Here is a 25,889-nt window from a genome sequence, read left to right as displayed (position 1 = left end):
GCATGTGACCAAAATGACATTATTTATTAGGCAATCTATATAAGATCTATTAGAGCATACAAAAGGCCCCTGGAAGCCCCAAAGGAATTGTCTAACTTGGTCTGCTTCTCTATGTAGGAGAAAAGTCAGAATAAATAATGGTAGAGAAAAATCTATAAAACTCATTTCCTTTTTAAAAACTATTTCTTTTTTTCTCTATGGAAGGAATGACATAGCAGGTTTTTCTCCCGCTTATTCAATTTATTCATTTTTTTTTTGTTTAAATCCATATACTGCATATCTAAGTATATTGCAAGCTCAGGTAGAGCAAGTCTCAGATGTGAATGAAAAATGGAATACTTTTAATTTTCAAATTATGCCTTCCTTAATGGTAAATGGCTGTGACAAGATTAGCCAGAATCATAGCATCCATTTTATGAAGCAAAATAAGAAGTCACTGACAGTTATTTTATTTATACAGCCATCTGTACATTTATGTCTGATTCCTTCTGGCATTTGAATATGCAGCTTCTAAATTCAGGATCTTGTTTGGAGGCCTGAGTCATTCGGAAACCAACAGGAACAGACACCAACAAATCTTTTTGCGGGTCCTTAATTTCAATCTTTTATACAGTTAGCCTTTTTTTATGAGCTGTTGTCACTATGGAATCAAGCACATTCCAGTAATCAGGCAAACAGCTTCTCGGCTCTCCACCATGCAAAGGCTAGTCTGATCTTAGATTAGATGTATGGAAGGTGGTTCAGAATAAGATGACCTTATGACCAGAAATCCCTCTTCTGGCGATTTATCCCCCAAAATCTGAAAACATTTATCTGTAAAGATATACGTACCCCTATGTTCACTGCAGCCTTATTCATGGTAGCCAAGACATGGAAACAACCAAAGTGTCCTTTGGTAGATGATTGGATGAAGAAGATGTGGTACATATATACAATGGAATATTATTCAGCCATAAGAAAAGATGAAATACTGCCATTTGTGGTAACATGGATGGACCTTGATATTATCATGCTCAGCAAAATAAGTCCGACAGAAAAATTCGAGAACCACATGACTTCACACATATGTGGGAATATAAAACTGAAAGACAAACAAACGAACAAAAAATCATAGACACAGACAACAGTTTAGTGGTTACTGGAGGGTAAAAGGGGAGTGGTGAATGGCAGAAGAGGGTAATGGGGGTCAAATATATGGTGACGGAAGGAGAACTGACTCTGGGTGGTGAACAAACAATGTGATATATAGATGATGTATTACAGAATTGTACACTTGAAACCTAAATAATTTTACTAACCATTGTCACGCCAATAGATTTAATAAAAATTAAAACAAGAATAAGATCAAAATAGGATGATGAAATAACTGAGTTTGTGAGGTGAAGGGCCCTTAGAAATGGCAGAGCTAAGCATTCACATTGTGTAGAGATGCTCTAGAATACTCTGGACAAGCCTATGCATTGCAGGACTCCAACTCTACACACACACTTCAAAGCAGTGCCCCTTTGTTTACTTTAAATATTGTACTGAAGTTTCCTCTGATAAATAACAGTGAAAACTGCCAGCCTGGTACGGCAGCTTATGCAATCAAATTTATGGATTCATTTCATACATGAAATGACATTTTGAAAAATGATGAATGACTTGCCTTTTATCTTTTTGTCCCCCAGTCATCTTTTAGAGAAGAATAAATGGTTAATAATGTAATACAGTCTTTATAAGACATTTAACATAGGGAATATTAACTTTAAATTGTCAGTTCTTTCTCTTGTTATTCTTTATGAATTCTGAGTTCGTGTTGTTTCATGATTTCAATATTTATAATGCTTCTTTGGTGCTTGATCTTTCTGGTATTTAAAGAATACTCCAAAGTCTCTTCACTACAGACATGGTTTTCATCATTGAGTTCCGTAGCTTTATGACTCTGTTTCTCTTCTGTATGAAAGCTACTATACCCACCATTACCATATCCAGAGGCTAAGATTCAAGTTGCTCTAGAAAATCACATTTGAGACAATGCACAACTTATGTATTAACTTAGATACATACTTAATACCAATATTATAATTAACATATATTCCAAATGTAAAATTGGTTGTCCTAGGGACAACCAAATGGGATATTTGATATTAGCACTATCTCAGAAAATATGGCCAAAAAATTTTGATTTGTGATCATGATTAAGTTAGTGCTTTAAAAGCCTTTCTACATTCAAATATATGGAAAGCATATGAAACAATTCTATCATTAGATTAGAATTTACTGTGCCTACACACATATATTGATATGTTAAACTGACCATTTGAACTTTGCACTAATACAATGAAAAGGTAATTATTAAAAAGAAAATGTGAAAAATTAACAATCAATAGAATATGCGTATATTGTCCATCAAAATAGTGATAAGATAATTTTATAAATAAAAAATTATACAAACACCATTACACATATATAAAGAAGATAAAGTTATTTATAAAACAAATTACCCCTGCCACAAATGGGACTATCTTAGACATAGTATTATACACAGTACAGTTAAAGTACTAATTCCTGTAAAAAAATAGATAAACTTTTTATCAGCTAGTTTACTGTGCTACCTAAAAGTTAGTTTGTCAGTTAATAAGATTTCTCACTATAAATAATGGCATTTTTATTCTTGTATAGAAAAAGTCTTTGCTTGTTGACATAGTAAGATTTGTATGATACTATTTTATAAGAACTACCCCCAAAATTCAGGGTAAAAAAAGTTAAAACAGAAAGAAATAAAGCTATTCCTGTCATGTACCCAAATGTATAAAACCAAACACCTAAAAATGAACACTTTCAGAGTTAAATTTCTTTCTATTTGTATTCCTTTTAAAGGTTCCATCCCTACTCCAACTCTTCTTTTGTACACAAAAGGGCCAACAACTGTGTTCATATCTGAGGAATAGTTCCCATTAAGCTCTATGTTAGCCATCTGATTGTGAAATAAGTAACCCCCATAGTAATCTTTTTTTATTAAAAATATGTTTATAAAAATAAAAACAATATATTTGTTCTTCTGCATGATTCTTGAGTGATATGGCTTACTAGTTGTGTTGCATTTAGAAACACATTTTTTGGCAACTGAGAAAATCACTTTTCTTCTGCTCACTTTGAAAATACTAAGAGCCCTTTGCAATATAATCTCCAGGGAAACAATTATTTTGAGGACCTTGATGGACAAGCCAACTTCTCTAGTCCCTGCCTTTCTAATCTAAACATTTCCATCAAGATTGGGTAGATTCTGTCAACTTTAGTGACTGTCTTGGAATGTATTTCCAAAGTTACTCTCAGCATTTTATTTGCAAGACCACAAATATCAGAGTCCTTTAATTATAGTGGATATTGTCTTAATCCTTAATTGTAGACTTGGAATGTAGCTGTGTGAGGCTCCATGTTTGAAATCCAGAGACATATCTCCTCCAATCACTGCAGTCACCACCATTGTTAAGGAACTAACTTTAGCTCTTAGTGTTTAGGATTGACATCCTCAATTTCCAAATCTTTCCTTTTGTTTTCTGACATACAGTCTCATTTAACTGCAAAGGAATACTTTTCACTTTGCAAATTTCAATCTACCATATCTTTCTCACTAGTGGATTGCAATTGTGGAAATATAACAATAAAAATATTATGTTAATTTCTATTAGTCATTTATCTTAATTGAGTAGAAACTAACTATTGGAGCCCCAAATAAATTAACTGACAACAAATAAAAACAAAGTAAAAAGTAGGCTAAATTAGTGTGTGTCACACATTTAAACTATAGTTGTATAATCACATGTCTTCCATTGTGGCACAAATAATTAGATTCAAGGTATTTGGAAGATTTTGATTATTATTAAATCTTAGGAATGTGTGACAGGTCATATTTAATGTAATGTCTTCTTGTGCCTTGGGCTTTGTCTACAGTGGCAAAGGGTTGTAGAAAAGTATGTGTATTCATCTATTCTAGCGATGAATAAATCATTGTGGAAATCAGCAAGCCTGAAAAAATTCAGCCTCCTCTCCCTCAAACTCTTTCCTTCTGACAATATTGTCAGAAATATTCTATTAGTGACCGTTTTCCTTCTCAAACATACACTTCAATATTTAAGAAGCCCTATTCCCAAAAGACAAAACTTAAAGGCAAATTTCAAAAGAAATGTGTCTATTTAACCAAACCCTTTTTTTTAGAGATCAGAAACCTAAAAATGAGGGAAGTCACACACACCCAGATGGTAGTAAAGGTAGGTATAGACCTGAGGTCTCCCTGTGCTCCTACCTCAAAACAGAACTCACACACCATTTATTGCATTTTCTTCATATGAATTACTTTTTAAAATTATGTTAAATTTAGGTAAGATAAATGTTTGCTAAACACAGAAAAAAGAAAAAAGACAACCTAAATAGAACCAGTTTTCAAGACTAACAAATAAAATTTACACAAAACATGTAAAATATTCATTTTAAGTACTAAATTATCATATGTATTTCACAAAAATAAGTTCCCAAAATTTTAATATAAATATTTATCAATAATTTCATTTTCAATCTATAAAATATGCAAGTGAGTGGTTAATTTTAATATATAATTAATTGTTGATTAGAAATGATATTCAGCTGCCACTGGCACAGAAATTATCTTTTATAACACAAAATTATCAGCTGAATGCTGTTAATGGCTCATAATACTGATAGAGTATAAAAAATAGAGCACCAAATTATTGAATTTGCTTTCAACTAAATGCTGAATAGCTCATTAGTCGTTAAGGTTATGCCTATAAGGTAGGAATTAACTATTGCATCAACCAAACCACTTGTTATCACTTCAGTAATATTTTAATTTCTGTGTAAAGAATCATGAAGTCTCTATTTTAAAAACATTATTTGGTTGACATTCAGTAGTATTTGCATCATGAACTTAATTAAGCACTCTCCTCCACCTCCATAAAATATACCATTAGACCAAAAAGGATACAGGGAAAAAATGAAAACTAATTGCCTGAAGATATTATGTACGGAGCAGAATTAAAATGTTGTAGCCAAGGGGCAGGGGAGAAATCTGAACTGGAAGTTTTAGAAGTGCATCTACCAAGCATATTTTTCATATTAAGTTCTACCTTACTCATGGAAAGGTAAATGTGTGAATAAAACTTTATCTGGCAACAAAATTATCTGTGATACTTCTGCAAAATTATGAAAACAATTTTCATTTTTAGAGTGGAATAAAGAAGAAATAACTAAATATTCGAAGAAAATACCGATGCTGTTATGTTTAGGATAACATTTGCCTACATCTTTTCTCAACAGTGGGAGAAAAGGGAATTCTTATTGGGATAAAATAAATGAGACTAATCATTAATATTTTGACACTGCGCATATTTAATCAGTTTTGACATATGCATGTATGCATCCATGAAATTGTCACTACCATCAAGATAGTTTCACGTATTTACCACCCTTTATAATTCTTTCCTTCCACCCCTACTACCCCTCCCTCAGCACAGAGTACCACTGGAAAGAAAAATTGCCCATCAGTGGGGAAATGGATAAACAATTCTGACATAGCCACGCAATAGAACACCATCTAAGAATAAAAATGAGCAAGTGATATACACAACATAATTATGTTGAGTGAAAAGTCAGACAGAAGAGTACGCACTGTATGATTTCATTTATATAAAATTTTAAATGCAAACTATTCTGCAGTTACAAAAAAACAACACAATAATATTTAATTAGCTCTTTTGGTAAGGGGTGTAAGCTGTTTCATTAAGAATTCAGCTTCATATCTTTCAATTCCTAGTGCCCAAATAAAACAATACAAAACAGAACAAAAAGCTCTCGGTGATTGGATGTAACAAGTTTAAGAATTCCTTTAGTGCCATACAAGTTCCCACAAATATCTGCATAACAGCTCTTTCATTTCTTTTCCCTTTTTTATTCCATTGGCTATCTGATTACAATCATGTATTGCATACATTATGAGTTTTCACGTTATCTCCTTTTTGTAACTTCTGCATAAAAATTAAAAGGGGAGAAATGTTTTGGAAATTTTACTTATGAGGAAACAGGGATTTATATATACTTGTTACTTGGTTACTCATTGGAATTTATATTTAACTTTTAAGAACAAACGTATGTTCTTGATTCCCCCCCCTTATGATAATAGGCAATTTATGCATAGGTTGGTGCAGTTAAATTTAATTTAGTTAAATGGAGACACAAGAAAGTGGAAATTTTCCTATATTTTAATTTTGAATATTGAGGAAATATGACCCCATTTCTATCTGAATAAATTGTTCTTCAATTGATTAGCACATTGGATGCTTAGATGTTACTAAACCTTTTTTAAAATAATGATATCTTATGGGTGTGTTTCCACATACACATGTGGTCATTAAAGATTGATGAAAGAAGAACACTGACCTCAGACTATCCAAGTTTTCATAAAAGTATTAACAAATGGACAGCAGAAGAATTGACAAACTTCAACAGATAATTATACCTTTACAAATTCATGTTTAATTATAATACAACTTGATCAACTAATGAGTTGATTCAAGGCACAAAGGTTAAATGGGAATATTTTATAAGCATGTTATCACACACACATATACACCGATGAGTCATTTTAAAACGTTTTACTTGTTAAATAAGCAAAATAATTAGTGGGGGTTTAGATAACCTTTGTAGTTAGAGGTCATGAAATTTTATTCTTGCCATTTTGTTATTAATATTAGGTTGGTACAAAAGTAATTGCGGTTTACAACGTAAAAAATAGTAGCAAAAACCGTAATTACTTTTACACCAACCTAATAATAAAATGTATAATGCTCAAAATCATTTCAAACTACGTTCCAAGTTTGTGGTCACCCTGAGTAAGTGCTTATTTCTGTACAATAATATTAATACCATTTGGAAGAATACATTTTTCTTTTTTTAATGAAAATACTATAGAATCAATTAGGTCACATGCAATTAATGAAAGAATCCTGTAAATTTGCACGTTTTATACTAAATGACAAATAAAATGACCTTGAGATTATTTGTCATGAAACCTAAGGAATATTTTCACATAAATGTAATAAAAATTAACATATGCCCTTGCAGAATGAGTAAACATTATTTGTTGTTAATTTCTGAAGTAGATTCCTATATGTTATGAATTGATAAACATTCAAATCACAGTTTCTTTACAGAGTAAGTAGTAAAAATGTGACAAAAATTCTAAAGGTTTTTTCAATAATAAAAAATTCTTTTAAAAAAAAATCAGTTGAATTGTGCTAGTACCAAATGCAGAAATCCAACAGACGCAGTAGCCAAAGGCCAGGTCAGGAACCCAGCTCACCTCACCATCTGCAGTAGAAAGCAGAGCCTGTTTACGGAAAGGAAAATGTATGTTTAATGCAAAGAACATTATTTCTTACAAGTAACTTATCCGTAATACGGCACCATGGGGAGTTTGGAAATAAAAGAGTCAGCAATAAAGGCCACTAATGTCCTCATAAGTGCATGATGAAGTGTCTGACACTTCTGCTTGTTTCTGCACTGAATTTTCCCCCCCTTTAGTTTGCAACACAAAGAAAAGTCCCACTGGGAAAAAAGAATTGTCATCAACATTGTACATCACTCAGTCTGTACAGCTAACTACATCTCTTCTCTGTGGGAAGAAATCCTTTTTTATTGGACTTTATGGGTCCATTCTTTATTTATTTAGAGTGTTTGTGTGTCAGTTATAGGAGGCTTCCTCCCCCTTCCCTATTGGAGGCAGCATTTTTTTAGTGCAGTCCTCAAGGATTCTCCCTCAAGTCTCCATTCCCCATCCGACACTTCTACTCTGACCAGCCCAATATCTGTCTTTAACTGTCACAGCATGTCACACTCAAATCCAATGCACGTTTTTGTATTTGCAGTTAAACTGTATACAAACAAGTGAATCAAAACAAAACCCAGAAGAAAAAAAAAAAGGTAATGAAACAAACAGCCATATTAGCCTAGTACTATGCCAAGTATTTCATTTGAATTGTTTCCATAATTAGTACAATGGTCCTATGAGTTCATTTCATACACTGTCCTGTTTTACAGATGAAGACACTCATTCAAATTCAATTGCTGAGTGATCAATACTCATTAGAAATAGAACCTTGATCTAATCTCAGGCCGTCTTGTCTGATCTAGAGCTATAGTCATAGATAGATAGATGATAGATAGATAGATAGATAGACAGACAGATGGATAGACAGACAGATGGATAGATAATAGACAGATCTGCTGTGTGGTGCCTGGAACAGTTAGGCGTTTATTAAAACTTATTTAGTCATTATAATCATCCTGTGATAGTGACATTATCATTCTCATTTTACAGAAGTTATGTGATGCACTGAAGTTCATGTAGTTTGCAAGCAGTTGACCTAAGATTCAGACCCTTGCCCCCCCATCTCTGTGCCTCCTAAATGCTCTTACTCTTTATTAAATATAAAGTGCTTCCTTATTTTCTTCTTATCTTATCTCCATTACCTAACTATACATTCTTTTAATACAGGGACAGTACTTTCTGAGTCTCATAAAGCTCCTATGGCAACTAACATAACAATACTACCACAGTAAGAACTTAATAAATATTTATTTCCAATCTTTTAAACCCTGCCTTGGTCTATAACATCTCCAGCTGGAAATTTACTACAAAACACATGGACTCCTGAAAAATATCCCATGAGAGATTGAAGATCCAAGATGGCAGAGTACATAAATACATAAATGCTATGCTTGCCTCCTCCCGAGACCACATTAAAATTATAACTAAATTATAGAACAATCAACCTGGAGAACCACCTGATGTCTAGCTGAACAGAAATTTTCTAACTACGGATATAAAGAAGCCACATCGAAACTGGTAGGAGGGGCGGAGACACAGAATGAGCCAGCCCCACACTTGTGTGTGATGGTTAAGAATCAGGAGGGATATCTTGGCTGCAGAGGTCACCCCCTGAAGAAGCAAGAACCCCAGTCCCACACCAGGCTCCCCAGCCTGTAGTACTAGTGCTGAGGAGTTCCCACACCATCTGACTGTGAAAAACTGGATTCTGCCCATCCAGCTGGGACAGAAGGCTGCGGGAAATCCAGATGTCCTCTTAAATGGCTTGCCCACAAACTTACTCACTTGCAGGCACTCACCCTGACCTCTGGTGGAGGGACAGTGACTTGGGAGGTATCAAAGACATACAAGGAGAGACAGAGTTGTGTGGCTTCAGGATGAGGACTGGAGAGACAGTTGCCATTTTCTCTGTGTATAACCCTTCTCCTGTGCATCCAGAAGGGTACCACCCAATTAGCCCCACAAGGGGCACACCCAAAGGACCATCTCAACAGGCACCAGAGTCCATTGGGGTGAATTCTATTCTATGGAATAAGCACTGCTCACAGCAGCCTGTAAGCTGTGGATGTGGCCAAACCCCACAGCCAGTTATCTTGTCATCAGACAGTCAGGGTTTTCCATGGCATAATAGATGGAGGCAAAAATTCTGTAGGAATCAAGTTTAAAAGTCACTTAATTATGCATTGGCCATTTAAGTAAACTCAGACTTTGTATAAAGACACTGACATAAAAAGCAGAAAGCCCAAGAGAGATGTCTTGGGAGTTTAATCACAGGGAATATACTTAGGAACGACATGGTCAGAATCATAATCCCTACCTTAGCTGCTGGTCAGAAATAAAACCAGATGTAATAGAAGAGGAAATACAGAATAGGAACCACGTCCTCTACAAAGATCATATGACTTTTTGTTTATTAGTATATAGAGGAAAATTTGTATTTATTCTCACTACAAAATGTAGGTTCGTTCCTTCTCAGCACCTTAAACTCCAGAATTAAAGAGCACTTCAAGTAACATTCATTTTTAATATATAAGAGTCAAATCCATGATACTAATTTAGACTTATTATACAATTCTATCTTAATAAGTTTATTCTGCTTAGGTATATAGTCACATTACAGAGTGGCATGGCTATTTGCCTTCTCTGAATAAACAAGCACTTTAAGTTCATATCATATGATTATATATCCCTTTCTGTTGTCATTTGCAATTTGTGTATTAATTCTATCCCTGCAGGCGGTTTGAGAGTCTCTTGAGAATGGGAATTGTGTATTATCTTGCACAGTAGGGTAACACATTAATTGATCCAAACCTTCATAACACAACTAAATCCTTACCTATACTAAACTTCTTCAAGGATAGCATAAAAAAGTTTTTAAATAAGGTCTTAGGTATGAATTATTTTATCTTTTGCTTTTTCTCCCCTTTCATTTCCAATATTCCTCCAATATCAGAAAAGAAGGTAGCTTTCTTTCTAAAGCCAGTCGTTAGTACTTGCTAAATTCAGTGCTTAACCCACGGTAATTATCTGTAACTAGCAATCTATGGACTTGTAAAACTAAATGCTTTTTAATTTTTTTTAATTTAATTTAAGTATAGTTGGTGTACAGTTTTATATTGGTTATATTAGTTTCAAGTGTGCAATATAATGATTTAATACTTTTTTACTTTACAATATGTTCACCCCACTAATCCTAGTGATCCTCCATCACCATAAATAAACTTATCACAATATTATTGACTATATTCTCACTCATACCCACACTCCCTCCCTTCCGATAACCTCTCTGTTTCTATGAGTCTGCTTTTTTGTTTTGTTTTGTTTTTAGATTCCACATATAAGTGAAACTGTACTGTGTTTGTCTTTCTCCACCTGGCTTATTTCACTTAGCATAATACCCTTGAGGTCCATCCATGTTGTCACAAATGGTAAGATTTCACTCTTTTTTATTACTGTGTAATATTCCATTGGATATCTATATCATCTATATCACATCTTCTTTATCTATTCATCTATCAATGGACAACTTCTAAATGCCTTTTTTTTTTTTTTTTTTTTTTTAAGCTTAGGAGAATAAAGGGAAGAGGAAGTCCTCTACTGAGAGTGATCCTATCTCTTTCTATAGAAGATGGTTTGAAAATGAAATTTTCCATTGCTGGCATTTCAAGAGCATGAACACACTTTCTAATTATGCTTTTAAGGAGATATTGATTCTATGTTTTAAGAAAGAGAATACCTATATCTATATATCTATATTTATGTCATCTTAAAGTCCCCAGATATTCATTTATACATGTTGAGTTTTAAGGACACAAAAATCTAGTCCCTTAGATCAACCTTGTTTTCCAAGTGAGGAAATATACCTCATAGAATTAATTATTTTGCCATTGGTCTCATACGATGCAGTCAAGAATGTGAGTTCTCATCCTGATCCGCTACTTATCATCCTATATCAACCCGAGTAAACACAGAACTTTATTGATTTTTTTTAATTTGGAAAATAATTTCTGAGGTCCCTTCCAATTACATGCCTGTATGATGATTCTAACTTTTCTATTCCACTTCTTTTACAGTGGGCCCACAACTTCTGTTCTATTGCAGCTGGCTCTCTTTAGACTGACTTTATACACAGTGGGAACATATGCACATATACACACAAACACAAACAATATATTAGAGCGCCTCTATATAGCTTGTTGAGTTGGTGCTAGTGTTAACAACATGTATCAATCCTCCAACTGCTCAAGTTGCTGTAAAAATCTGTTTCAACTCTAGACTGTCCACCACAATATGTGTACACTGCACTATTGATGCTGCCATAGTGACACATGGGAACTTTGGCCCAAGTTTCCAGCTAATCAGATTTTCTGACATTAATTGACAAATATTATTAATTTATTTTTAAAACATCAAGTGTATACGAAGATCTGACAATTAAGTTCGCAAATCCATCCTAGAAAAAGTGCTATGTAACTCATTGCTAAATATCACTATGGTCACTTTATGAAGTACTCCCCTTGGGAAGCTATGCACCAATGCCAGCACCTAGTCCTTCAAAGCAATTTTGGAACTCTTTCTGGAATGGTCATCAGAGCTGTCATCATATTGCCTTTGATGTCTTGAATGTCATCAAAATGTCTTCCTTTCTATATTTCCTTTTTCTTCAGGTAAAAGAAAGAAGTCATTGGGGGTCAGTTCAGCTGAGTAGGGAGCGTGTTCCAATACAGTTATTTATTTACTGGCTAAAAACTCCCTCACAGACAGTGCCATGTGAGCTGGTACATTGTCGTGATGCAAGAGCCATGAATTGGTGAAAAGTTCAAGTCGTCTAACTTTTTCAAACAGCCTTTTCAACACTTCCAAATAGCAAACTCGGTTAACTGTTTATCCAGTTGGTACAAATTCATAATGAATAATCCCTCTGATAGCACAAAAGGTTAGCAACATCATTGCAACAAATTCATGAACTTAATTGTCCGAGCTCGTACCCATAAAACCGGTATACAGGGTTACTTTTGATGATTTCTGAAGTTACTGATGGAAGTTTTTCAAATTTCTATGAGAATAATAATTAATAGACAAAACATAAGTGACAAATATTTCTTCCAAAGTATATGACAAAAGAGCCAGGCTTTTGTACATCATTTCATCATCTTGAAATGAACACTCTCTATTGCATTTCTTTTAGCCCATGTGAATGCCTTTTCCTCAAAGTAAACTACCATTTTAATAGGTTGGCATTACTTTGACACATTGTCTCAAATTGAAGTTAATATTTCAAGATTTGAGACATAGAGCTTCTGTGTAGCATACTATCACAATTGCTGAATTTCTCTAAGTTTGAAAGGAAATTATCTGTTAGAATTTCAACAAATAGAAGCCTGGAACAACAGTTTGAAATAATGCAGCGCCTTGGTGCGCACCATCAATTTTAAACATCTCTGGTTATAGAACAAGTAAACCAAATGTAGCAAACGTTTTTATCAGACACGATAGCAGATATTGAAGAGAACAGAGAGAATACCCTTGGAGTTTTGGCATTGAAGTAGTTCGCTTGTCCTTTTTTAAAAAGCAAAGCCATTGTCTTTATACTGCGTTAGTACATAACTTCAGGAGTTTCTAGGCCCATTTTAAGCACCTGTAGAATGTAAACACAGTTCTTTAGAACTGTACAGATTGATACCAGAACAACTTCAGAAGGCTTAAGAATGGGTATTTGTTTGTCAGTCACCTGAATCTGTGCAGTGAACATATTTGCAGTCAACTCCCCAGTGAAAGCAAAGCAATGTTTACTTCAGCATCTCTTCATGACCATTTCTCCCCTAGATAGTTGTTACAAATAGTGAATTTTTAAAATATGTTTTGTAATTAAGCAGATGTCAATAGCAACTTTCTAGAAAACTTACTTACCTGGCATTGTCTATTAATTTCTTTTATATTAGAAAATGAAATGTCAGAGGTACTATTAATTGGATTTGTATAATGAATAGTTACAGCAGGAGTAATGGTTAATGAAAGTACTTCTTTCTAATGTACAATGAATGTATTCATTGAAATGTATTCAATTTAGATGAATGCAATATGTCTATATTCATTACAGTTATACATATTTGTGGGCTGAATTGATTGGGTAGTAATTACCACCTTTATAAATAAGACAGTATTATCAGTCTGGAGGAAGAAAACCAATCTTTAAATCGTATTTTACATATTCACACAATAAACACATATCAAAATTTTTCTTTCAATTGAGGAAATTTTACCCTTGAATTTCCAGTGGGTCTAATGATTGTAAGTATGGTCTGTCAGTATTCTTCCTTTTCTCAAGGGTCGCTGCAGGTTGCTCTCTGTCTCATGGGAAATGACAGACAGGAACTGAGCATCTTAAGTAAGATCTTTCCATACAAAGGGACCCTTATTTGTCATTTGGCATGCTCGAGCTCAGCTGTATGCTATGTAATATGAATTAGATTATTCTTACACCATGCATTGTTTTTCTTTGAGTTCAACAAAAGTGTCAACTAAGATGTGACTTAGTTGACACATTCCCCCCCTAAATAATAGACTATGTTTAAGAGCAGTTTTAGGTTTATAGAAATATTGAACACGAAGTACAGAGAATTCCCATATATTCTTCTCAACTCTTATGCATTGCTTTGCTTATTATTAAAATTTTGAATTAATGTAGTGGGTTAGTGTGTTAAACGGTAAATCAATAATGATACGTTATTATTAGCTAAAGTCTGTAGTTTATATTAAGGCTCATGCTTTGCGTTGTACAGATTTATGAGTTTTGACACCAACATACCTGTTTTAGGCTTTCCAATACTTTCTCCTTTAACACAATAAATAAACAGGCAAAAAGTAAGAAAGAAATCAAATGTATTCATTCCTTTACTCATTGCATTTATCTGTTCATGCATTCATTAATAGGAGTTTGCAAGGACTGCAATTTATTGGATTCAACCACTTTCCTGACCCTGGGTACATTTACATACTTTTGATGCCCCCCCTTTTTCTCCATCACCAAAAGATATTATATGGTTTTACTGGAGAGGCCTGGGATGTTCTCTATTAGAGAATGGTAGTCCTTTCTTGCATCTTCATGGGCTAATACTATATTGTATTCAGTAAGGCTCATTGGGTCTTTGTGTGTTTTACAGTTTCATTGGCCATTAAAGAAAAACTCTGCAAACCAATCCACAACCTTCATACGGTAAATTTGTGCAATGCAGCATCTGTAGCTGATCGATAAGCAATCTGGAAATTATAACTGTCTCTTTTTTCCTTCATGACAGACAAGTGTAATTAAGTAGTAATTCAATAGCCACTATTATGATTATCTTAGAGTACACCTGGGACTGCCTTATATACTTTCTAAAGTGTTTTGTGGTGGAAGAACTATATATTACTTTATGCTAAAGTTGGAAGCTAAAGTTGGTGGTGTAGAATGCTTATGAACAGTGGTTCTAACAGAAATGCTTGTGTTTTTCACAGCACATTGGGCTTTAGCTGTGTTTCTCATTTGTTGTTGGTGTGTGGGGTGGGGGCTGGGGCTGGGAGGGGAGAGCGATACTTGGATTTTGGTTTGTTCCCTATTAGAAACCAACTGTTTTGTTCTTAATTTCATTTGGAGCGAAGACTAATTTGATGATTTTCAATTTCTTCTCCCTTATCCTGGTTTTAAAAAAGCCCCTCCCCCCTTTTTAGGCATATGTAGTAATATTAGCAGAAAGATTTAATTTGGGCAACTTTGATTCTTAAAAGCGAAAACAAAGCATGTGAATAAACATTGAAGTGTTCACCTCAAAAAAAAAAAAAAAAAAGAAATGCTTGTGTTTTCAAAAATAATACCAGTTCAAATGCAGCCAATTTGGTAACTTCTGCAAAATAAGCAGTTGTATAAGCAAACTTTAAATATTGAATTGTTGCTTCATGAACAGAAATGCAATCATCTGTCTGGCATCTTGCCAGTAAGTCAGAAATTTGTCATTCCTCTTGAATTAGAAATGATGTTGAGCTCACCCCAAAAATACCACCCAGTGACCGGTTCGTATATTCAATGTGGTGGTATTTATCCTCTAATCTGAGCAGATTGAAAGAATCACTAATAAGAGGGGGGGAAAGCTTTTTTTCAATTCCGGGAAGTGGCTGACATCACTCCTACCTGACCATTGATAAAAATGTCTAACTTTGGTCATATTCCATTCGACATCTAGGGAACCAATACTCAATTCTCTATGAATTGTAAGGAAAATAATAGATTATGGTAAAATGGAAAGAGAATTGTAAATCAAGAATCTGTATACTGATTGTAAGTATGTGTGCAGTTGCCACCCTCCTTTACTTTAAGATAATTCTTCAGAAAGCTCCTCAGGCTTCAGAAGCTACATTTTTTTGGAAAAATGATTTTTCAAAAAGTCTAAACATCCCATGATATGCTTTAACATTGCCAGGGAAGGCTGCCAAGCTATCGACTATGTAGTGGGAAAGGCATTCTCTGCTTTTTTATTCATTGATTTCACTTATTCAACAAACATTTATTGATACTTCCAAGCAACAAGTATCATGCTAGATGCAACAGAATACAGAAAAATGTTCTTTTCATAAAAGAAGACAGTCACATCTTTAGAGAAATAAGTATTAGTAATATAAATGTTAACTAAGCACCTCTGATGCTTTCTCGACTATGTGTGGAATTCCTTAATAGTCTTAAAGGTTAAATATTATTGTGAGATAAAAACATCTGAAATTCTAATTGTAGAAACCAAATTTGAATTTAATAGCAGCGATTGTGCTTTCATGTGAGATGGTGGGCTTAAGATGATAAGCACTCCTCACTGGTGCTCAAATTTTTGCCAATAATGAGAGTTGCATTGTAGACTCCTGGCAAAATGCATTATTTTAAAATATTGGTTTTAGTGTCACATACATACAACAATACATGTGCTGGGTAGCACGTGTGCATGCATGCACACACACACACACACACACACACACACACACACATACACACAACTATCCGAACGTCAAGTACCTCCTTTTTACTATACACTGTGCTAAGTGCTTCCATAAAAATGATCTTATTTTATACTCAGAACAATCCTGCAAGCTACACATTGTTCTCTTTAATTTATACTGAGATAACTGAAATCTTGGCAGTTTAAACTGCTGTAAGATAAAGGCTGAGATTAAAGCTAGTCAATCTCAAAGACCAATTTTTTTTCCCTATCACACAAATAAAATAAGTAAATGAATAAAACCCTCTAAAAAGAGTTTTCCCTCACCCAGTCTCTTCTAAAGATACAGGAAGACAATGGGGACCAAAAGAGTTTTCTTGATCATCGGAGGTGGGGGAAAATGCACTCTCTGAAGCAGGATTTTGTTTGGGGCCAATGTAATAGAACAGGGTAGAGGACATTAGCATTCTTATAGCTGTCTCTTACACGGAACTGTGAAAGGTCAAATGTGAGCTTTCAGGCAAAGAATATAAATTCAGTCCTCAAAGCTCAGAGCTGGTATTACCATCAAGGAGATATGAAGAACAGCAATTGATTTTTTCTCTTCCTTTTTAACAATCATGTCACATATTCACGACCAGTAGAAACGGGACTACCACCTTGTATTTTCCTAGTGTCCATCTCTCACCTTCAAAAGCTTTATAGAGTTTTAAAATTACAATTAGTCCTATAACTCTCTCTGGGAGCTAGGGGTTCTGTCTTATCCTAAATCTACATAAAAGTTAGCAGAGACAGCTCACAATTATGTGGCATCTGGATGAAGGCTAAGTAATTGGGGCAGCCATGAGCGTGGTGATTAATAGCACCGAAATCAGGCAGATCTGGGTCTGAATCCAGTCTCTGCTCTTCAACATGGAGTGAGTTTCTAAATGTGTTTGTGCCTCAGCTTCCATATTTTGTATGGGATAATAACAAATAATACTTCATAGGGTTATTGTGAAGATTAAGGGAGTTAAGATATATAATGTGCTTGGCAGATTTCTGGTTTATAATGAGAGTTCAGTGGATGTTAGTATGTAAGCATCATTACAACAATAAAAATAATTTGGTAGCAAACATCCATATTTCTAATTAAATGCATTATTCCAGTCAGAATACTTGCCACTTTACAGATGTCCCTATTATATGCATGAATGTAAAATTCTTGGTGTGAAAAAGTACATTTTCCCTTCTTGCACCCCAAATATTAATTATGAAATGTAATTAATTACTACAGAATTCTTGTTGAACTGCAATATAAAATGCCCAGTGGCAATACCTAATGTTTTTTAAATGACTCTTGTTAAGATAACTGTCATGTCCAATTTATAATTCATTTTCAACCTTTTAATGAATCACTGAGAATGGTTAACAAGAAGTTTTCTTTTATTTTTCACACATATTATTTTTTCTGTTAAAGAAGTTTCCAAATGCTCCTCTTCTTAGGCAAACTGTGAGAAGAGAAATTTGAATAACTAGCAAATGAACATCTGTATATACGTGTACTACATCGTGTTCGCCACCAAAAGTTTCCATACAAGTTTCCATCCAATACCGTACAATTGACTCCCTTTACTCATTTTGCCCTCCTTCCACCCCGCTTCCACTCTGGTAACCACCAATCTGTTATCTGCCTCGACGATATGTGTATGTTGTTCATCTGTTTTGTTTTTGTTTTTTGTGGAATATTAAATTATTCTCAACTAGTATGAACTAGGTAAACTCTATAGTAACTTGTGATTATTATTCTATCACAATTTACAGTGTTTATCTCTTTACATGTAATTATCCCATCCTAGACTGTAGCATTCTGAGGTAAAGACCCAGTAAAAAATTGACATTGAGAAGTTGCTTAACAAGAGATTTTTGAATGTATGAATGCTTACTGGTTAGTTGGATGAATGCATGTTTAGATGGATGGATACAATGGTTGTTTGGGTGAAGGAGGCAGCATAATACAATGGCACATGTGTCCCTGTTTGACCATTATCTGATTTTATATAAATCATGGTGTTACTAAACATCATTTGCCTCTTCTGCTACTTGGTAGCTTTAGACTATATGATACCTCTTCTACTAGTCATAGACCTTATCCTCCAGTCTCTGGGACATACAGCTGGACCAGCTCAGCCCCATCTCCATAGATAGTTCAATTTCACTTGAGAACAGGCCTACTTTATATTGAATGATATCACAGGCCACTTAGGTTATGGTTCTTTTACTCAGCTCTAGCTTGAATCTCAGTTTGCAAGTTTTGCCAAAGATTCTTAAGGACTCATCTTTTTTTTCTTTTCCTCTATGATTCCTCTGGCCCTACCCAACTATTGTCCTCTGCCTGGTATTTCTACACTCAGGTGTCCACTACCCCATTTCGAATCCCTAGTCACCTGCTGTTGTGTTTATGTTCTTACTTGTGGCTTTGATAGATAACACTGGGTTGTGAACTCTGTATGTTTTGCTAACGACATTTATATCCAACTTGGGCATGCTTCCTCTCTTAGTAAGGGGACTAGAATATACCCTGGAAAGTGTCATGAATCCTTAGAAGGAAGAGAAATAGGTATATCAGCACCATTTCCTGTCAAGAAAAATGAAGCAAGAAATGGGGTATGCAATTTAGTCTGACTTTGTAAAATGTGAACATTCACAGGAGATGGTATGTGACTAAAACGTTGGTAGAACTATCTTATAACGTTTTTCATTGAAAGTCTTGTAATGTCATAATTAAAGGATGTTTTGGAGATAAAAGATGTTGAGATGGAGATACCAAGAATCACTGGAGAAGCTTCTCTCCTGGTCATCGAGCTATTGTCATAAAATACTCTACATAACCTGTATTAAATGAAAATACATTTTAATCACAGATTCACCCCGTATTCTCAGTTGCCATGCCATCACTCCAGTTAATAAAGCTGAGGCATTTTTAAGCACTGAGGCAGAGTTGCTCAATATCCAAGGTACAAAGTCAGTTATCTAAGGTTGTTTTCTCAGTGTCATAATAACGTAAGAATTATGGATAAAACAAAGCAGTCCTGAGTTCCAAACCAGTCCCTGAAATTATACCAAGAAAGGGCAAGGTGAGAATGACTAGCTGAGAGATAATGGTTCCTCCCAATTATAAGCCTACTAAACCAAGAGATTTAGCTCTACTTCAATACCATAACCCTGCCTCAATTCTCAACAGTGACTATGCTAGCAGACCATTACCGCAGTTCTTTGAGTAACTGGGTTTTTGTCCTGAAATTGGAGTCCATTGGCCCTCTCTAATAGCTTTTGTGTGCCCCACCAGCCTAGAATGTAGCCAAATTCCTACTTCAACCCTCTTAGATAAGAAATCCAGATGGCTGATCTAGTTTTGTTGTTTGTTAATGGTACTCATGTGCTTTCTGCCCTCTGCCATGTGTGTTAGCCTCTTATATTTGGGCTTAAATCGTTATTTTCCTGTGTCTAAATTAATTAGTTGACCCACTGCTTCACTGAACCCTGTTAGAATCTGCCTAAATTCTTTGTGCTTGCTTTCTTGTCTGGGCAGTGATGCCCCAATCAATGCTTTAGGTTTATGGCCTGATTTCTTTTTAGAGAGAGTTAGTCACTTTGCAGAAATAAAGCTAAGACCTGTCCTTTATTTTGTTCATTCATTTTTATGCATATTTATTTAGTGTCCACTATGCCAGTTATTCTTTCACTTAGGCACTGGGATAATAGAGAAGAACTTGCAGAATGGTAGGAGGCATGAATATGGAAGCCCCCATTTTCCATTAATTTCTGTAATGCATATTAAATAGGCACCTATCTGGGCTAGACAATATGTTGGCACTGTGGACACAACAGTGAATACAACAGTCCCTGCCTTCACTGCGTTTATGGGAGCAATAGATATGAAAACAGATTATTTAATATTATGTGGCATGTCTAGTAATAGAAGTAAAGAGGGTAATACGGGAACATGAACTGATACCAGATGACACTGATGAGGTAGGAAGGAGCTTGTGTGGTATATTAAGAGGACTGGCCTTAACGGGAGATGGTAAAGCACAGGTGTTTATTGCCATGGGTGTGAGGCACAGGTTATTTGAATTAGAATCCTCTCTCCACTTAGGGACCACGAGTGTGTGCTCTAAGTGTTGAGTGATGCATCTGTAAAATATACATTTAAATAGAACTTATTTTTGGAGGGTTTTTGTGAGGAATAAATGAGATCATTTGCATACTTAGCCTACTACCTGGCGCATATTTATGCACAATAAGCATTCGTTACTATCATTCTATAGGCAATGAGAGAATTCAACAGAATTTTAAGCAGAGGAATGGTGTGGCCAAAGCTCTGTTTGAGATAAAGCATTGTCAAAATTGTAAGCGTAATAGTCTTGAAAAATAGGTGATAATCTCCTTGGTGATATCTATCAGGAAACGATGCTTTTGGAGGAACCTAAGGCTGGAGTTAGAGATGATGGATAAATAGGGCTGTATTTATACTGTGAATGCGGCTGCCCAGGCGGAGTGTGTGGAGTGGATATTCAGTTGAGTGAAAACAAACCTTTGGGGCACACAAAAATGTCAGGGGTAGTATCAATAGAAGAAATGTCTATGAAGGAGACAAGATTGGAATTATCAGAGATATGTTGGGTAATAAGTAACATAATGGAGGCTTTCTTCTTCTGGAAAAGGCTTCCCGGAGCGAGCAAAGAGCCAGGTTTAGGTAATGAATACAAACTTACCAATTTGACAACGTGGGAAAAGCATTATGTGCAGAGAATAGCAAGCCCCAATATTGACGATCTCAGTGAGGCTAAAATACATGACACATAGGTGAATGATGTAAGACAATGTAATCGAGGTCTTAATAAAATATTGTACTAGAGAGGCCTTGTAGTGTTTGAGATTGGCCATGGGATAGGCAGAGAAACGGTAATGAGTATTCCAGTTAGGTGAGTCGGCAGAACCGCAAGCTGGAAATGGGTGGTAAGAAGAGAGATGAGTAACGACCAGGTTGCAGCTGGTCTCTTCTGAGCGTTCCATTGAGCTAGTTCATTATATGTTTATTGATAACTTAGGGATAAGTCTGAGCTGAAAATTACTTCCACCAGTGCCGTGAACTTCCAAAAAATAATGAGCCTCACTGTATTATTTCAGTCACAGTAAAATTAAATAACAACTCAAATAATATGAGATCTGGTTATGCTATTAGAGAGAAATCTAACCAATATTTTTTGCCTTTTTTTTAAAGGATTTTCCAGAAAAGGAGACATCCACAGCAAAGGCCCTGGAGGATGTAAAGGCAAACTTTTACTGTGAATTATGTGACAAGCAGTATCACAAACACCAGGAATTTGACAATCATATTAATTCTTATGATCATGCTCATAAGCAGGTAAGCCAAAGCGGGAAAAATACTTCATATTCCTGGATTTACACCTACAGAACTGAATGTGTGTACTTGACCTTATTTCTTATCACCTAAGACGCTGAAGTAAAACCATTTTATATCTATTTTTGTCCTTGAATGTTTGTGTTTACTGTTTAAATGTTAAGTGAAATACTTTTTTTTCCAAAAAGTAGCATAAAATGGTAGGTGAACTTGGAGATGATCTAAGAGTAGACTGACATTTATTTTAGAATTACGTATATGGGAAAACCACAACCCAGTACAAACAGTGCCAAATTCAAAACCACCTAGCTAGTTAATGGCAGAACTAGAAATCTTAACCAGTAATAGGACAGAATCTGTTATAGAGTTCTTTGAAGAGTTCCAAGGTGTAGGTGTAGGGCAGGGCTGTCCAAACTGCGGCCCCCGGGCCAACTGCAGCCCGTGATCCATTGTTAATTGGCCCACAGCAAATTCCAAAAATATATTTAGTTTACTTAAATAAACCAGGTGAGGCAATACGTACTTCACCTCGAGTGAGTGGCCTGGCTGTTTGTGTATTTTATCACATAAGGCCCTTGGTGAAAAACGTTGAAAAATGTTTGGACACCCCTGGTGTAGGGAATACTAGGTCTTTGGGAAAATGACTCTGAATAGAAGGTTACATTTTTCCAAGAATACTGTCTTCTGAGAGTCGAAATGGTTACTTAATAAATAAACCATTGGAAACAAACAAAAACTCAGAAAGGCTATGTTGAGAGGTAATGGCAATTGGAAACATTTCATTTCCTCAAAAGGATATGTAATTATCAGTATAGATATTCTACACACAGCTGCTAATAGTCTCAATTTTCATCCCTCTGTGAAAGAAGAGGCTATTGTTCTCATCCAGTTAGAACTTATCCTTGCTGCACAAGGTATGTAAATACTGGCCATTTAGGAATTAGGAGGGTTAAATAAGGAAAAAAGTCCAAATAAACAGGATTGTTGCTGACAGCTGTGAGAAGGTGCACACTCCTGATGCTAAATGGACCAGATATCTCAGAATATGTGCGTGTTTTATATAATCTAGACCTAAAATATTTCTTCAGAATGAACAATGAATATTTTGACTAATCTCACACTAATGTTTATTGAGTACACACAAAAATATATGGCCTTGGGAGATGCAAGATACAGTTTTTATCTTTAAAGATTTGGCATGTGTAGATAATTGACTATATTTCACTGACCAGAGCAAGAACAACGGGATCAATTATTTCAGGACTATGATTCCCAAATCTTAGTGTGCATAATAATCACTTTGGAACTAATAATGCAGGTTCCCAGACTCTCCTTCAGATATTCCCATTCAATAGTTCAGAGATGGAGCTCATTTCAAAATGATATAAAATGGAATTTTTCAAACATATATAAAAATGATCTATGTGGCTGTCATCCAACTCCAACAACAATCTTTTTTTTTTTCACTTACACCACCACCACTTACCCCCCTCCCACCACCACCATGCATTACTTTGAAGACATCATATCAATTCATCTGAAAGTATTTCAAGATGTATAATGATGCTTATACAACATAATATGTATCATATATAAAAATTAGTAGCAATATCTTAATATTAGTTAGTGGTCTTGTTTCCTTAGTTGTCTCATAAGTGATTTATGAATTTGGGTCAGTTGAAATCAGGATCCAAAAATATCCTCACTTCTGGTTGACACATCTTTAAGTTTCTTTTAATATATAGTTGACCCTTGGACATGATGCATTTGGCTTACATAGGTCCACATATATGCAGATTTTTTCTATAAATATATTGGATAATTTTTTGGAGATTTACAATAATTTGAAAAAAGAACTCAGAGACAAACCATGTGCCCTAGAAATACTGACAAAAATAAGAAAAAGTTAGATGTGTCACAAATGAATAAATGTGGGTAGATACTAGTCTATTTTATCAATTACTATAAAACATACACAAATGTATTATTAAAAAATTGAAAGTTATCAAAATTTGTACACAAAACACAGACCGTACATGGTACCATTCACAGCTGAGAGAATTGTAAACAAATGTAAAGATGCAATATTAAATCATAACTGTAAAGTTAATTGTAGTGCATACTGTACTACTGTAATAATTTTGTAGCCACCTCCTTTTGCTATTGTGGTGAACATAATTATTTGCAGTATCTGCTTAAAACATCATGTGAGGCTAATCATCTCTGCGTAAGGTTTGTCTCTCCAGTAAATTGTGCATCGTAGTAAAAAGTGATCTCTTGCAATTCTCATATATTTTTCATCGTGTTTAGTGCAATACTGTAAACCTTGAATAACACCTTGGGGCCTATATGAAGTGCCCGTAGTGATGCTGAAAGTATTCCCAAGAAGCAGAGAAAAGTCGTGATATTACATGAAAAATTTGAATTGCTTGATGTGCACCATATGCTGAGACCAGCAGCTCTGGTTGCCCATCATTATACAATGAATGAATCCAGCATACGGACCACTGTAAAAAAAAGAAAAGAAAATTTGTGAAGCCATCACAGCAGCTATGCCAGCAGGCACAAAATCCTTGCACTTTTTGCAAAATACTTTTTTATCTCATATTGAAAATGCAGCTTTTATGTGGGTGCAGGATTGCTATAAGAAAGGCGTACCTATAGACTCAAATATGATTCAAGAAAAAGTGAAGTCATTATATGAGAACTTAAAGCAAAAGGAAGGTGAAGGATCTAAAGCTGGAGAATTTAATGCCAGCACAAAGGACAGTCTGATAATTTTAGAAAGAGGTTTGGCTTAAAAGAAATGTCAAGATAACAGGAGAAGTAGCTTTTGCCGACCAAGAGGCAGCAGTGAGTTCCCAGACGCCATTAAGAAAATCACTGAGGAAAAAGGATATCTGCCTGAACAGGTTTTTAATGCAAACAAAAGTTCCCTATTCTGGAAAAAAAATGCCATAACGGGCATTTATTAATAAGGAAGAGAAATGAGCACCAGGAATTAATTCAGGAAGCAATAGGCTAACTCTATTGTTTTGTGTGAATGTAGTCAGGTTTATAAGCAGGACTGCCCTTATCTATAAAGCTGCTAACCCCTGAGCCTTGAAGAGAAAAGATAAACACCAGCTGCCACTCGTTTAGTTGTACAACAAGAAGGCCGGGACAATGGGAATCATTTTTCTGTATTGGTTCCATCCGTGCTTTGTCCTTGAAGTTAGGAAGTACCTTGCCAATAAGTGACTGCCTTTTAATTATTTTTCAAATTTTATTAAATTTATTGGGGTGACATTGGTTAATAAACTGATATAGGTTTTAAGTGTGCAATGCTATAATACCATCTGTATAGGCATTGTGGGTTCATCACCCAAAGTCAAACCTCCTTTTTTCATTATATATTTGACCCCTTTTACCGTTTTCTACCTCTCTCCCAATCTCCTTTATGTCTGGTAACCACTATAATGTCTGTGTCTATGAGTTTTTCTTTGTTTGTTTGTCTATTTTTGCTTTCAGTTTTACATCCCATACATAAGAGAAATCATATGGTTCTCAACTTTTTCTGTCTGACTTATTTCACTTAGCATGATCATCTAAGATCCATCCATGTTGTCACAAATGGCAGTATTTCACCTTTTCTTATGCCAGAGTAATATTCCATGGTATATATGTACCACATCTTTATCCAATCATCTATCGAAGGGCATGTCAGTTGTTTCCATGTCTTGGCCACAATGAATAATGCTGCAATGAATATAGGAATACATATATCTTTATGGATATTTATTTTCAGATTTTTTGGGTAGGTGCCCAGTGGAGGTCACATGGTAAATCTATTCTTAATTTTTTGAGGAGCCCCCATACTGTTTTCTATAGTGGCTGTACCAATTTACATTCCCACTAGCAGTGTTTGAAGGTTCCTTTTTCTCCACAAGCTCTCCAAAACTTCTTATTACTTGTCTTGTTGATAATAGCAATTCTAAAAGATGTGTGGTTGTATCTCATTGTGGTTTTGATTTGCATTTCTCTAATAGCTAGTGAAATTGAGTATCTTTTCATACATCTATTGGCCATTTGTATATCTTCTTGGAAGAAGTGCCAGTTCAAGAATTTGACCTTAAAGTTATTTGATATGCACAATGCC

General features: G+C 35.0%; 1 protein-coding gene across 1 annotated transcript in view; it reads left to right on the top strand.

The window, feature by feature from the left end:
• The window catches only part of ZNF804B (zinc finger protein 804B), a 454,444-nt gene that overhangs the window by 335,720 nt on the left and 92,835 nt on the right, over positions 1-25,889 (top strand). Inside the window, exon 2 of the mRNA XM_033088608.1 lies at positions 21,611-21,754. Coding sequence (XP_032944499.1) covers positions 21,611-21,754 — 144 coding nt within the window. The remainder of the gene's footprint in view (positions 1-21,610; positions 21,755-25,889) is intronic.

This window comes from Rhinolophus ferrumequinum, chromosome 20 (genome assembly GCF_004115265.2).
Source record: "Rhinolophus ferrumequinum isolate MPI-CBG mRhiFer1 chromosome 20, mRhiFer1_v1.p, whole genome shotgun sequence".
NCBI classification, from domain to species: domain Eukaryota; kingdom Metazoa; phylum Chordata; class Mammalia; order Chiroptera; family Rhinolophidae; genus Rhinolophus; species Rhinolophus ferrumequinum.
This window is presented reverse-complemented; position numbering and strand designations above follow the sequence as displayed.